Source organism: Pleuronectes platessa, chromosome 12 (genome assembly GCF_947347685.1).
Source record: "Pleuronectes platessa chromosome 12, fPlePla1.1, whole genome shotgun sequence".
Taxonomy (NCBI): domain Eukaryota; kingdom Metazoa; phylum Chordata; class Actinopteri; order Pleuronectiformes; family Pleuronectidae; genus Pleuronectes; species Pleuronectes platessa.
This window is the reverse complement of record NC_070637.1, coordinates 24,960,425-24,974,931: the sequence shown is the minus strand read 5'-3', so window position 1 is coordinate 24,974,931 and position 14,507 is coordinate 24,960,425. Positions and strand designations below refer to the sequence as shown.

Here is a 14,507-nt window from a genome sequence, read left to right as displayed (position 1 = left end):
GAGCTTCTCTCTTTTCCTTCAGACAAAACGTACGACTGAGAAACACAATGTGGACTCAGCCTTGTATAGTTTTGTGTTATGTAAGGTTTGTTTAAAAGTACAATTTGAATGATAAGACAGATGTTTTTGTTTTCATTTGTCTTCTGCTTAATACAGAATCATGAGTGTTACTTACACTTGAACAATGAGTTTGTTCAAACAGCTTCTCTTCTCATCTCATCATATAACATCCCTTTACTGGCTAAACTAGCCCCATGCACAGACTTTTACCTTTTACCACTTCATATTCTTATATATTTATATATATATTTTGTTGTTTTTATATTTATATAGTTATCTTTTTGTAATACTCGACTCCAGCAGCACAAGGACACTTTTGTACTAGACACTGACACAATCACATCATTGCATACTGTAGCATAGGGTCAGACCCAGTTATGCACCTGTATCTGCAATGTTCTACCTATATGTGTTTTATGTATGTATGTCGGTTAAGTGTATAAGCTACTGGATGACCTAAATTTCCCACGGGATTAATAAAGTATCTATCTATCTATCTATCTTTATGTATTTAGACATTTAGTTTATTTAAAATGGCAGAAATCCCTCTCCAGATTTCTCAGGAAGATTTTTTTTTAACCTTTACTTTTGGAGGATGTGGAGGTTTATTGGGTTTTAGCTGTTTCACTCTCAGTCACTTTATCAGTTCTGCAGTGAAGGAAACGTGGTTTGACTCGTCGAGGCGTTCCTCTACTGGGAACACTGGTCTTTTCTTTATTTCTCTACTGGTTGAGTAAAGCGACAGCTCGGACACGTTTCCCCCTCTTGCCTGGATCCTGGTAGAGAGAAGCAGCTGAGCTCAGGGAGGAAAGCCAAGGTGACTCTGAGATGCGGCTCTGCCTCGGCTGCTGGAAAAGGAGCCGGAGGGGGGGGGGGGGGAGGGGATGGAGGGCTGGCTCGCTGCCGCTCACTGTGCTGCGAGGCAGGAAGTGTGACACTGAGAGCACAGGAAGTGGCAGCTGTGGAACCCCTTTTCTGTCCAGAAGAGCCGACGCCTGGGATCAATTCACTCTCAGTTAAAACAGCAGCTGAACTTTAGTTTCTATGAATAAAACGGAGGAAAGTCTTTTTGTGTAATGTTTGTTTTTCTTCGTGCATTTGATCGGTGATTATCTCTGATCTCTCGTGTGTCTCAGAAATGATGAAGCAGAAAAGAGTCCTCTCGCAGCTGCTCAACAAGGAGGAAAGATGTTATATCTCAGCTTCGTGAGATTTAGTGACACACAATGAAAACAACAACTCTAAATAGACCATGAGATTGATTTATAGTGAATTACACGACTCAGAAATCTGGAGCAGCGTCACACAGCCCTTTTACTTTCTGTGATTTGCACCATCACTTGTCCTGGACTCTCCTCCAGTGATTACTACTGCGTCTTCTTCTTCTTCTTCTTCTTCTTCCTCTTCGTCTCTTGCTTCTGCATCGTGTTCATCGGGCTGCACAGGATTACGTGCACTGAGTCACGGCCGAACTTTGCGTGTCAACAATCCCTGTTCTGTGCTGATGTCTCATGCTTTTGACGTCATGAGCTTTTCTTTGTCTTCGTCTCAAGAACATGCAGCGGACGTACAGCCTGGAATCTGTCATCAGTTGAGAGGAGATCCAATTTTATAAATATTTACATCCATACGCAGGAGATTCATTCATTAATCTGACTAATTTAAACCCCAAAAATCGACTAAACTGTTTAGATTATGATTATAACTCCAAACATGCATTGGCTGCACAGTTTTGTGTTTAGGCTGCATGACACTAACGTTCCCTTTCTCCGTTCCAATATTTCAAAATGCATTATAAATAGTGAGGATGCTGCTACTTACTTAAATAGTTATTTAATGCATTTGTCAATATTAATATTGATTTAAATTATTTGTTATTCTACATTCAGAGGATTGTGGAGGTGGTTCTCGCCAAATGTCTTGTATTCTTATATTTTTTGTGACCTTCTTCCAGGATGGTTGAAATTATCTCTTTAAATCATAAACATGGTTATTTTATGATGACACGTCATTACAGACTTCATTTGAATCCAGAGCCACAGTGGGAATCCCTCCCCCAGTTGAGGAACTATATACACTCTATGGGAGAACTGAGAAAGAGGAAGTGGTGTTTGCTGTATATAAGGCGTGTGTGGTTGTGTGTGTGTGTGCGGGTGTGCGTGTCTGACTTCTTCTCTTCTGGGTTTAGAGGAAGAGGAATCAAGAAGTGCAGCTCGACTCTGAATGTACTTTTAACACATTTTTAGCTGCTGCTGATCTTCCTCTTTTTCTCTGTTTTCAGCTCTTTGCGTGGCTGCTCTTCACTTTTTGTATTTTCCCGAGGAATGAACTAAGGAGCTTCTTCTGCTGTCTCCTGAACTCGCTGCGGATTCTTCTATGGACACAGACTGAGTGAGTAGAGACGCTGATGTGTGTTCTTCCTCCGATGTCAAATTTACCGCACGTTGCAAAAGTAAAGAAAAGAGAAGATTAGAGTCGATTTGCCTGAAGCGTGTTTCTTCTTCTCTGCAGTTGTTTTTCTGCTTGTTGTGATGAAGTAAATTAACTAAATGAACTGCGTGTGTGTGTGTCTGTGTGTGTCTGTGTGTGTGTGTGTGTGTGTGTGTGTGTGTGTGTGTGTGTGTGTGTGTGTGTGTGTGTGTGTGGCTGCAGTTTAATGGAAGACGACAGCCCAGTCTTGTTAAAACCATCTGACCTGGTGTTTCCTGTTTGGACTGAAACGATCTGGCTCTCAATCTTAATTGATTTATTGAAAATCCACAGTATTCAGATAATTGATTTGTTGTTCATGTGTTTTATAACCGAAGGCTCAGTGAGTATTTTTAAACCTTTATAAAGTTGGGACTCTGCCAGTTGGTGACTAATGGGAATATTGATTTGCCTCCTCGAGCATTGTCTGGTTTTATTTGCTCCTAAGTATCTTGTCAGTGTGTTTGTAGTGCTCAGCTCCACAGGAAGGTCAGAGGTCAAGGTCAGGTTGTTCAAGGTCACGTCTGCTGTCTAATGTCCTGAAGTCTCGTGTTTTGCTTACACAGCAACACTCACACTCAGAATTCCCTTCATGGTCAAGACAAATACAAACAAGCCTCTGGAGGAAGTTACTCATCTGTGAACTTCTCCAATATGAAATGTTCTCAGCAGTTAATTAATTCGTAGGTAAATTTAACCTGCCGAGCATCATTTCTTCAAATAAAACTTCAATTCCTAAAAGTATAAATTAAGCACTTGTGTTACGGCTGGTGTGTGTGTGTGTGTGTGTGTGTGTGTGTGTGTGTGTGTGTGTGTGTGTGTGTGTGTGTGTGTGTGTGTGTGTGTGTGTGTGTGTGTGTGTGTGTGTGTGTGTGTGTGTGTGTGTGTGTGTGTGTGTGTGTGTCCACCACAGGATGTTAGCTCAGCCACTCAGCACTGTTCCTGCACAGCCGACACATTTATTTCTAACCCGGGCCTCGTTTTGAAATGTCTGAAATTACCTTTTCACCGAGGTCACGTTGAAAATACACTCCAGGTCTGAGCAGCAGCACTTTGTGTTTCACACGTTCATCACCAGTGGAGACATTTTCATATATATATATATTATAATGAATGTTTTACATGAGGTGTGTTCAATTGTCTTATTGTTTGGGAACTTTTCGAGTTGAGTGAAAAGTGTTGGGAGGTGACAACACGATGCTACATATATACGTCCAGGCACTGATAACACAATGCCTGAAAAAAACACAACGCACACAAACACAACTGGTGCAGAGTCTGTTCTGAACCTGACTGTACTGGGCTCTTCGTTTGGTCTGTGGTGATGCTGGTTGCCGTTTTTCTTTCTGAAACTGTAAAGGTGACCTGCGGCCATTTCTGTCTGTGCTTTCAGTCTGTGCTTCTGTCTGTGCTTCTGTCTGCTTTCTGACTGTGCTCTCTGTCTGTGCTCTCTGTCTGTGATCTCTGTCTGTGGTCTCTGTCTGTGCTTCTGTCTGCTTTCTGACTGTGCTTTCTGTCTGTGCTTCTGTTGGTGCTTTCTGTCTCTGCTTCTGTCTGTGCTTCTGTTGGTGCTTTCTGTCTCTGCTTCTGTCTGTGCTTTCTGTCTGTGCTTTCTGTCTGTGCTTTCTGTCTGTGCTCTCTGTCTGTGCTCTCTGTCTGTGCTCTCTGTCTGTGCTTCTGTCTGTGCTTCTGTCTGCTTTCTGACTGTGCTCTCTGTCTGTGCTTTCTGTCTGTGCTCTCTGTCTGTGCTCTCTGTCTGTGCTCTCTGTCTGTGCTTCTGTCTGTGCTTCTGTCTGCTTTCTGACTGTGCTCTCTGTCTGTGCTTCTGTCGGTGCTTTCTGTCTCTGCTTCTGTCTGTGCTTTCTGTCTGTGCTTTCTGTCTGTGCTTTCTGTCTGTGCATTCTGTCTGTGCCTTCTGAGTGTGCTTTCTGTCTGTGCCTTCTGTCTGTGCTATCTGTCTGTGCTTTCTGTCTGTGCTTTCTGTCTGTGTTTCAGTCTGTGCTTTCTGTCAGTGCTTTCTGTCTATGCTTTCTGTCTGTGCCTTCTGTCTGTGCTCTCTGTCTATGCTTTCTGTCTGTGCCTTCTGTCTGGGCTTTCTGTCTGTGCCTTCTGTCTGTGCCTTCTGTCTGTGCTTTCTGTCTGTGCCTTCTGTCTGTGCCTTCTGTCTGTGCTCTCTGTCTATGCTTTCTGTCTGTGCCTTCTGTCTGGGCCTTCTGTCTGTGCCTTCTGTCTGTGCCTTCTGTCTGTGCTTTCTGTCTGTGCCTTCTGTCTGTGCCTTCTGTCTGTGCCTTCTGTCTGTGCCTTCTGTCTGTGCCTTCTGTCTGTGCCTTCTGTCTGTGCTTTCTGTCTGTGCTGCTCTCCTCAAACAGTCACTTTACGTTTTCCTTTAAACACAATGTGAGAGATAAATCAGACGCATAGAAGCACTGAAGATTAGAAGATATGGAGTTTCAGAATTTATCCATGTTTTATTTTGTAGAAAGATCAGGTTTAACACGGGTTAAACATTCAGGCTAGTGTGTGTGTCTGTGTGTGTGTGTCTGTGTGTGTCTGTGTGTGTGTAGGTACTCTAATGAGGCTGTGGAGGGGGTTCAGTGGCAGGATGGAGAAACCTTTTTTATGGGAAGTTTTAAACTGAAACATATGTAAGCCATAGTGTGTGTCTGTGTTGTGTGTGCATGTGTGTGTGTGTGTGTGTCCTGAAGGTGACTCTTCAAAGGGTCCACACCCTGGAATCCCTCATATCTGCCTTTCCCCCCTAAACTTCTCTCTCTCTCTTTTCAAGGCAGCTATTGTGAATGCTTAGCTAATATTAGACTGTGTGTGTGTTTGCATGTGTGTACTCGTGTGTGTGTGTGTGTGTACTCGTGTGTGCTATCCAGAAAAGAAAGAAGTTGTGCATGTTTCAACACAGGCCTGTTTCCTCTGACGGAAGTAGACGTCTTTCACAAACTGACAGTCACTTTCTATCTGGACTCAGTTCACATGTTTCTTTACATCTGAATGTTTCTGAAAGACGTTGTGTAAATTACATTTTCCCACTTCCCCATCAGAGGGTTTTTACCTTATTGATGTTTAATCTGATGCTTCACCTCCGAGTCATCGCTGCTGCAGGAAACGAGTCGATGTGGTGACTCTCTACATCCTGATGAAAACTGAGAACTCTTCAGTTGTGTTCATGAGACTGGGACAGGGTTCGACTCTCACTTCTTTCTTGTTGTCTTTCCTTCCCTTAAAGTTCTGTGTGGTGAGCGGAAACTTCCAAAACCTTGTTGTGTAGCCCCAGTGGGAACACACACGTGTGCGTTTGGCTTTGAATCTTTGAATCTTTGAATCTTTGAATCTTTGAATCTGCCGGCGAGGCTCCGGCTGCCAGTTCTGATCTGTGAGCGACGTTTTCCTGTTCAGCTCAAGTTTGCAAACCAGTACCACTCCCCTGCCAAGGACTGGTTCACTGGTCTCACTGGAGAAGGACTCATAGCAGGCTTAAGTTTCATTATTTGATTAAATAGAGAGTTAACAGATTGTAATTGTATGTCACAAATTTGATTAACTTATTAACTTCCACTCTCAGACATCTCGGTCATTCACAATCTGTATGAAAAGGTTTAAGCTCTCGACAGTCACATGGAAGATAAATATAAAGAACTTATCTTTTAAAAACACATTAACTGGCCCATTAAGTATCAGGCTGAAGATTGAATGATCATTTCAATAAACATGTCATATTTGTCTGTGCTGATGAAACAGTGGCGAGGTTGTGAACGTCATGTGACACCTCATGTGAAATCAGTTGGTCATCTGTCTGTTCACTGGAGAGATTTACTTCATGATAATGGGCTGAATATTTTCCTATAGAATGAGATTCAGAGGAAAACACTAAATGACTATATGAAGACTTTAAGTATTAAAGTACTGAGCCCTACTTGCAGCTGAGTATAACCGAGGTTCATAGTAATGTCATTAGTCTTCCAGGTATATGAGCAGAATAGAATCTTTTTAATTTGATGCATATCTGGTAGATGGACAACATGACAACCCTCGAAAGTTGAAGCCAAACCACCTGGGTCGCCCCCTGGTGGCTGACTACAGTATAGGCCATATACACATCCTCCTCCATGTTGGAAGACGGGACCTGGAGCTTTTTCTAAGATAGTTTTTGTCATGTTATGTTTTTCTTATCACACTGATGTCTGTTCAAGTGTTTGATGCTGAGCTGATTGGTCGAGCGTGTGTATCGGTGATAATAATTCATATCAGAGGCTGCGGCAAAACGGTGAACATAACTGTCCTCCTTCCTCTCATCTGTGTCTTCTAACACCAATGGAGACCAAGTCAGTCAGATTGGATGAGGCAGAAAGAGGAGTTCACCTCGTGTGCTGGTAGAGCAGGAACTTCAGGACAGTGCAGAACCGGAGAGAAGGAGGAAAAACAAATGTGATGAAGACGTCTGAGGTGCTGATGCACGGCTGAGAGGAAGCAGGGAGGAGAATTTATAGGAAGCTGAGATGCAGAGGTATCATCCTCCCCGTCCTGGTAACCGGATAGCTGCGGTGCCGGAGACTTCCTGTTTGTCAGCAGCACACAGGAAGTAAGAGGTGTGACCTGTGTGTGATTTTAAAAATGAAGCGAGAGGCCGAGCTGTGTGAGAAGTGAAGTGACGGGAAACAGGAGGATTTGGGTGTGAATGTGAAAGAATGCACGGAGGGAGCAGGTTGTACTGTCGTTCTTCTTCTTCTCGTTTAACTGGCTCTCGAATTCTTAACGTCTTTATCTGAAGTATGCATCATTGATGTATGTGCGTGTTTTCCAGTCTCACCGGTCACGATGCCGCGACCCCTGTGAGATGATGAAGGTCACACGAGAGTCAGACATGTGTCCGCAGCTGTTCTCAAATCAGTCAGAAACGTGTTTGTGGTTGTTTGCCTGATAAAATGTTGAACTGAGGATGTGTTTTATTTTGAAAGTGCCTTTTGAGGTACAGCATGAACAGAAACGCAGACATTGGGTGTCTGACCTTTTCAAATCAAGCTCTAGATAAAGTGTGTGTTGTAAAGTTGTGTTTTAGGGAACTTATCACTCAGGTTCCTGACATATTAATTATTAATAATGAGTCTGTCTGTGCTCTTACCACCTGATCACTGATGAAACCGGTTTTTCTTGACATATTTAAAGCAGTGAAATCTTTTGTCCTCGGGCTGTTTGAACTTTCAGTCCCTCCAAGAATTCATGATATTATCAACTCTCCCTTAAAATGTTCACAATTGAAACAACCACTGTGTTTCTGCATGAACTTAATTTGTCTTTTCTGCATAAAATAAAGCCACAGTGTGAGTAGATAGTGAGATACACACTTCTCCTGGAATCTGTCTTTTCAGGTTGATCATTGGCTTCAGTCTTTAGTTTTTAACTTGTGAAGCAGCTTGTAACTGTGTTTTGAAAGGTGCTATATGAATAATTGATTATTTATTCTATTATTATCAGTGATTTTAATAATTGTGAGTAATTTCCTGGCGCCTGTCCCGTTCTGAAAATAGCAGAGAAAAATCAATGAGCTCCCGTTGCACTTTCATAATGAAGTGATGCTGAGGCTGCATTCATAATGAGTTTGCAGGGAACTATTTGTTTTTCCCATTTGCGGTTCCAGGAAGCGGTGCGGCTGCTGAAGCACCTGCAGAACCCGTGAGTTCGATTCCCGTGCTGCTCTGTCTGATGAAGTGTGTTGTGTGGTCCGTCCTCCAGGGTGCAGCGTCCAGTGCAGATAGAGTGAACTGGAGAGAGGACGATGCCAGCCCCACCTCCCCCACCGCCCCCCGGGCCTCCCCCTCCTCCCACCTTAGCTGTTGTGAGTCAGAGACACATTTGCTCCTGTGATGTCCACTCACTGTCTTTCACATCTACATAAGCAGTTTTAGTTTTCTGCAGTTTAACTCTGACTCCGCGACTATATAACCCTGTGTGTGTGTGTGTGTCTGTGTCTGTGTGTGTGTGTGTGTGTGTGTGTGTGTGTGTGTGTTTGTGTGTGTTTCAGGCCAACACAACGAAACCAAATCTGAAAAAATCCGAGCAGCAGGGACGGAACGCTCTGTTGACCGACATCTCTAAAGGAGCCAGATTAAAGAAAACTGTCACCAATGACCGCAGTGGACCGCTCCTGGACCGTAAGTTAACAAGAGCCCTAGTTAGTTGTTAGTTATCCAGGTTACTCACACTAAAGCGGGTGAGTTTAATGATGATAGCTAGCTTCAAATGTGCAAGATGGCGGCGTTCGTACCTGGGATATTTTTGGCTTCATTTCTGGATCGTGGCAGGAAGTGGAGACACGTCCACCATCTTTATATACGGTCCTAAAACTCATAGTTTACAAAAAACAAGGAAATAAATAATAATGGTGAGATTTTGAAAGAACTAGAGGGACTAAAGACCAACATGCTTATACAAGTGTGAAGCAAAACAGATTGTGTGCAGAGCAGATATCCTGCAATTCAGAAAATCATGAAGTCTTTGTTTATCCTCTCAGAACCCAAAGGAGGAGGAGGAGGTGGAGGTGGAGGCAGAGGAGGAGGAGGAGGAGGAGGAGGAGGAGGAGGAGGAGGAGGAGGAGGTGGAGGTGGTGGAGGAGGAGGTGGAGGTGGCGGAGGAGGTTTAGGAGGTCTGTTTGCAGGAGGGATGCCAAAACTGAGGTCTGCAGGAAACAGAGACTCCACTGGTAAAATAAATATATATAAATCTAATACTGATGAAGATGAACAACACAAATACAAACTGCATCTGGTAACACAATTAATGGAACCTTTTCCTCCCTCCAGACTCTGCACCCAGCCGAGGACCTGTGCTCCCCCCAGGGGGCCGCTCCGGTGGCCCCAGCCCCTTCGGTGGACCACCTAAACTCCCAGGAGCCCCTGGTGGCGGGCGGAGCAGCGCCCCCGACCTTCCCAGGGGACGCCCCAACTTCTCATCCAGACAGGAAACTCCAGGAGGCCCCCCTCCCCCTGTACCCAACACACCTCGACCAACCCAGGCCTTCCAGTCCCGCGGGGGCCCGCCTCCCCCATCGCTCCCTGGAGGACCCAGACCCAGCCCGGCCTCGATTCCTATAACTCCCAGTGTTCCCCCAGGGAGACACGGACCTCTCCCTCCCCCACCGGGAGGCTCCTCACTTGGGTCAAGACCGGGCTTCTCTGCACCTCCTCCTCCACCTCCGAGCAGCAGCCGACCACCCGTGCCCGCGGCTCCTGGAGGGAGACCCCCGCTTCCCGACGACCGGCCCCCGCCACCACCAGCTCCTATGGGAGGTCATCGGCCCTCCATGCCCCGTGACATGCCCCCTCCTCCCCCCTCTGTCAACTCCAAACCACCCTCCTCTGTCTCCAGCTCCTTATCTCCTCGCTCCTCACCCGTTGGGGGGGGGCCTCCTCTCCCACCGGGGCGACCGGCTCTCCCGCCCACCCCACCTGGAGGGGACGACCACAGCACCCCCCGTCTGCCCCAGAGGAACAGCTCGCTCAGCAGGTACCGGGGAGGTTCTACTTCTAATTGTCATTCGCGGTTCTGAGTCGCAGTGAAGCCAGATGTGTTTCAGACGCTGAGATAATATTCATGATAGTTGAACCGATGGTTGGATAGATTCAAATCTAATATTCTGAGAATCATGCTTCTATTAGTACAGAATATAAATACATATAAATACTTCCGTCTCTCCGGCAGAAACAGGAACTTTCGTAACTTTGTTTAACCACGGTAACTCCCAAATACAACTTGCATCTTGTTTTTAACTTGTGATGTTTATATTTTCTACAACATACATGTTCTTATGGAGAGGATGTTTGTTTCCAGTTGTACAGGTTAAATCCGCCCCATGTGATTTGGTAACTGGAAGTTAGCTTCTGGATGTTTGACCATCATGTGCCACGTTCCCCCTTTCAAGATATTGTGAAACTGATAATCAGATTTCTGCTTGTCATCCTCCTCAGCCTCGGTCAAGCTCCGCCTCATAGCCGGACAGGGCCCCTCCCTCCCCCCCCCAACGAGAGGCCGCCCTCTCTCGGGAGGATCCCATCAGTACGCACAGGTGAACCACATTCATCTTTTGGCCTCGCAGTGGATTACACAACTCATTTAAAAGAGATGACAAATTTGTGCCACCTATTTTTCAATAACTTCAGGAGCCATTATTCACCGGCTCACTTTCTCCTCCATAGGGCCTCTTCCTCCCCCTCCTCCCTCAGGTCGCAGCGTGGGCGGGGGCAGTGTGAGGTCATCGGCTGCTCCCTCTCCGATTGGTCGGCCAGCCCCGGATCCCCATCGCGGTGGCGGTAGACCCCCCCTCCCTCCAGACAGGCCCGGGGCGGGAGGAGCCCCTCCCCCTCCTCCGCCACCCATGGGTAACGGCTTCCAGAACTCTCACCACAACCAGATCCAGGGTGAGTCGGTCTCCTCGTTGGTGCCGGTCTGGTGTGTTTGAATATTCATAGAAGAAATTGTGGAGAAAACTCGGAGCAGATATGAAACAAGACACAAACGAAACCCAGAAATAATGAACTTCATCTGCAGGGGAAGCAGCAGAATAGATTTAATAACAATAAAAACCATGTAATCAAGCAAAGTTTAAATTTAATATACAATAAATAAACTTGTGGAGCGCAGGCAGATTTCAGTTACTTGCCTGGTTGAGGCTCCTCGCATAGTTGGCACAAGAGAAACCTACCGCTCCCCCCCAGTGTTGTTTTTGCCACAAGTTCCACTGTGTTCAGCGATGGCAGAGAAACTCACTGACCTCCCAGTGTGTTGGTTTTGTCCCATTGAACCAAGACAGTAAGTTTGAATGGTGCAGACAGGTAGTGAGAGGGGGGGGGGGGGGGGTCCCCGAGCGCCCGAGTGCCTGAGTTTTTAAATCATCTTTTCTGCACAGATCTGTGTCACTTCCTTCATTACACCTCTCTGGAGCTCTGAGTGCCTCTGATGTGCACGACGACCACTGATCTCCATTTCTCTCCTTTCACAGACGAGTGGGAGTGTCGCTTCACCTTCCATCCGGTGTCGGACTTCCCTCCCCCGGAGCCCTACGTGCCCTCCCAGAAGAGCTACCCCAGCAAGATCGGCAAGACTGACAGCAGAGGTCAGACACAGACATGCACACGTGTCTTGATATGATTTAAACATGCTCATGTCACCTTTGGGTTATTAGAGTATATCTCCAAAATGTTTGTGTGAAGATATTCAGGATCCAAAAGAATCATCCGATGCCTGAATGCTGCAGTTTTCATAGAAACCTACAGTTTCTCACTGTCTCATGATACCAGTGGAGAAAATGTCTTCTAAATATTATGTTAGTCTGCAGTGACAAGTGAAAACTCAGTAACAAGTCGGTTCACTTTAAAGATTTAAATAATAAATTATATATCTTTATCCTGTAAGATTCCTCTGAAATCACAGTGCCACCTGGTGGAGGATTTTTTTTGTTACCGTGAATACAAAACCCTGACTCCTCTTTTATTCCTTCTCTCCAGGTTCTGGTAAAAAGGAGAGAGGAGCTCCTCCTCTTCCTCCGATACCCAGGTGAAGAGGAGGCAGCCGCCACGACCACACCTGGAACTCTCCTCTCTCTGTTTCCCTCCTCGTCTGTGTTGCTCTCATTTTGCTTTCAACGACAGCGTTTGTTATTTGTGGTGACCTCAACGTGTGAAACACAGTCGACCAAGTAAAAGGACAGACTCACCAAACAACCACCATGGAGTTTACATCACGTGCCTCTGAAAGACCAAAGCCTGTTTCTCCTGCGGTACACTGTGTTCAGATCAGATGTCAAATAGACTCGTACCTCTTTGGGTACTAGAAGTGAAATATGTTTTTTTTATGGTTTACAACCATGTGAGTGGAAGTTGCTTTGTCGATGTGGCTGTGGTGAAACGTGAAGAACTCAAGAACTAAAGTGTTTTTCATAAACTTCTTTTCTTTCCTCCACAGTCCACACATTGCCTGCTTATTATATTTTATCAACAAGCTGCACTTTCAGAAAACCAGCTCGACAGATAGAGCAGCATTTGACAGGTTGGACATGTGACTTCCCCAAACCTGTTTACAACCCCCCCGACAGCGTTCTGTGAAATGTAGTTCAACATGTGAGGGCGTCACGGCGTCACAGGGGCTAGCTCCTTCACCTCACTCGTCTTTCTGTGTGCAGTTAGCATGTTCTCCCCGTTAAATCATAAATATATGGATAAGTCATTCTTTAATGGTTATAATATTGCAACCAGTTGCTTTCCTAAAGTGTTTCAATAAGCTGTTTCTCTCATTGTGCCTTTTTCTGTTCAGGATTGTACTTTGAGGCTGTTTAAGCAGTTGAGGGAAATAGCCTTTTGTGCCTTAAATGATGTAAATAAAAGTTTGCTCTCCAGGGTTTGATCACCTCTGTTGATGTAAAAACAATAAAGCAATACAGCAGCTGGATGGCCCTGTCATTCAGAGCCAAGGTTTTCAAGGTTTTCACATGTATCATCAGAAGGAGATCAGGTAGAATAAACCCAATGTGTGTTATTCAGTGATAGAGATTCAGTAGTTAGGGGGAATGTTCCTGTGTTTCCCACTTTCTCAGTCCGAAACCAGTAAATGCCTTAAGATGGACCGTTCTAATGTGTTTGATTTAATCTGAAGTTACATTAAACAGCAAAGTTAGGCTACATTTGCTCAGCTGAGTGTCTGTAGGGTTAAATAACTCGACCATAATCACACAGGTATCACGAAAGTTAGCAAAACCAAGCAAGTAATGTGAGTTTGTGCCTCTTGTGGAGAGGGCAGGGGGGGGGGGGGGGCGTCCATGGTCTCAGACCTGGAAAACCCCTGATCTACATTATTAAGCAAATGTGTCTTGAGTAAAGCATCAATACTTAGACATGAAACCAAACTATAAATGGCTCCAGCTTCCTGCCACTGCTGCATTAAACATTCGGGGGGGGGATGTGCACGTTTGATTTGCCAAAGCCACGTGTGCCTTCACATTGTTTACTCACATGTATGTGTTTCTGTTGGATCCACTGATCGGTACTTTTCATTTTGTCACGTGTGATATTAGCGTGCATGTGATGTGTATGACAGATGTTTTAGAGGACAGGGTGTTGGTTTACAGTTTCTGATTTATTATTATTTTTGCTGTTTTTGTTTAGAGCAGCAGTGAAGGAGCCGTGTTTGTGCCTGTGAGATTTAATCCAGTGCTATTGAAGGACTGTATTATTTTTAAGTTATGTCTAAGAACTGTGCAGTATTAAGATGTTTTGCTTCACCCAGCACTGCTTTGAGCGGTCTTTTGTATACGTGATGTATTATTATCAAGTGCTGGACAAAGAAACTTCTACTTTAAGACAATCACACACGAATAAAGTCTATTTACATAAATAAATACAAATGCTTTAAGCTGCTTTCTGTGCTTCACTTGGGCTGAAATGTGCTTTTATTGGACAATAGGTTGTAAATCATTTATGTATAAACAAGGATGGAGAGTTGTAGCGTCAGCATCCAGACGTAGTGACTGGGTTTTGTATTATCAGATAAGTGGTATGCATCATTTATACTTTTGTGCAATAAAATTGGGTAATAATTTGATACAAAAATGTGTCATGATATTTAAGACGTCTGGAAATTTGTCTATAATGATGTATTTATTTGTTATCATTAGCACAATTTGTACCTATAATAAATACCTGCAGGCATTAGTTATTCTCCTTTTAAAATAAAGCATACCTGTAAACAAATTAATTAATAGTTCAATATTCATTCATTAAAATGGTGGAAATGACAATGTCCCATACAAGGTAGTTTTATTTAACATAAATGGAAAGCAGTGTGCTGTAAACAAAATATTATCATAATAAATATATAAATAAAATTGCATCCTGACACTAAAGGAGACGGGGACATATTCTATGTAACCAAAAATCCATAAAGTCCCATGATGCATTTCTTTATTCGTATAAATCCCAAAA

At 44.5% G+C, this 14,507-nt stretch overlaps 1 protein-coding gene across 1 annotated transcript; it reads left to right on the top strand.

The window, feature by feature from the left end:
* The first annotated feature begins 2,140 nt into the window (after positions 1 to 2,140).
* Positions 2,141 to 13,938, top strand: wipf1b (WAS/WASL interacting protein family, member 1b). The gene is made up of 9 exons (XM_053436493.1): positions 2,141 to 2,451; positions 8,272 to 8,374; positions 8,561 to 8,690; positions 9,050 to 9,238; positions 9,339 to 10,041; positions 10,503 to 10,600; positions 10,731 to 10,952; positions 11,534 to 11,647; positions 12,039 to 13,938. The coding sequence occupies exons 2-9, from the start codon at positions 8,315 to 8,317 to the stop codon at positions 12,089 to 12,091; spliced, it is 1,569 nt and encodes a 522-aa protein (XP_053292468.1). The 5' UTR covers positions 2,141 to 2,451; positions 8,272 to 8,314; the 3' UTR covers positions 12,092 to 13,938.
* The last annotated feature ends 569 nt before the right edge of the window (positions 13,939 to 14,507 follow it).

Bases quoted from the DNA above. Each gene is read 5' to 3' on its own strand.
- wipf1b (XM_053436493.1), top strand. From the start codon at position 8,315: ATGCCAGCCCCACCTCCCCCACCGCCCCCCGGGCCTCCCCCTCCTCCC. The intron at 8,691-9,049 runs GTAAGTTAACAA...TTATCCTCTCAG, and splicing joins CAGTGGACCGCTCCTGGACC to AACCCAAAGGAGGAGGAGGA. The intron at 9,239-9,338 runs GTAAAATAAATA...TCCTCCCTCCAG, and splicing joins AGGAAACAGAGACTCCACTG to ACTCTGCACCCAGCCGAGGA.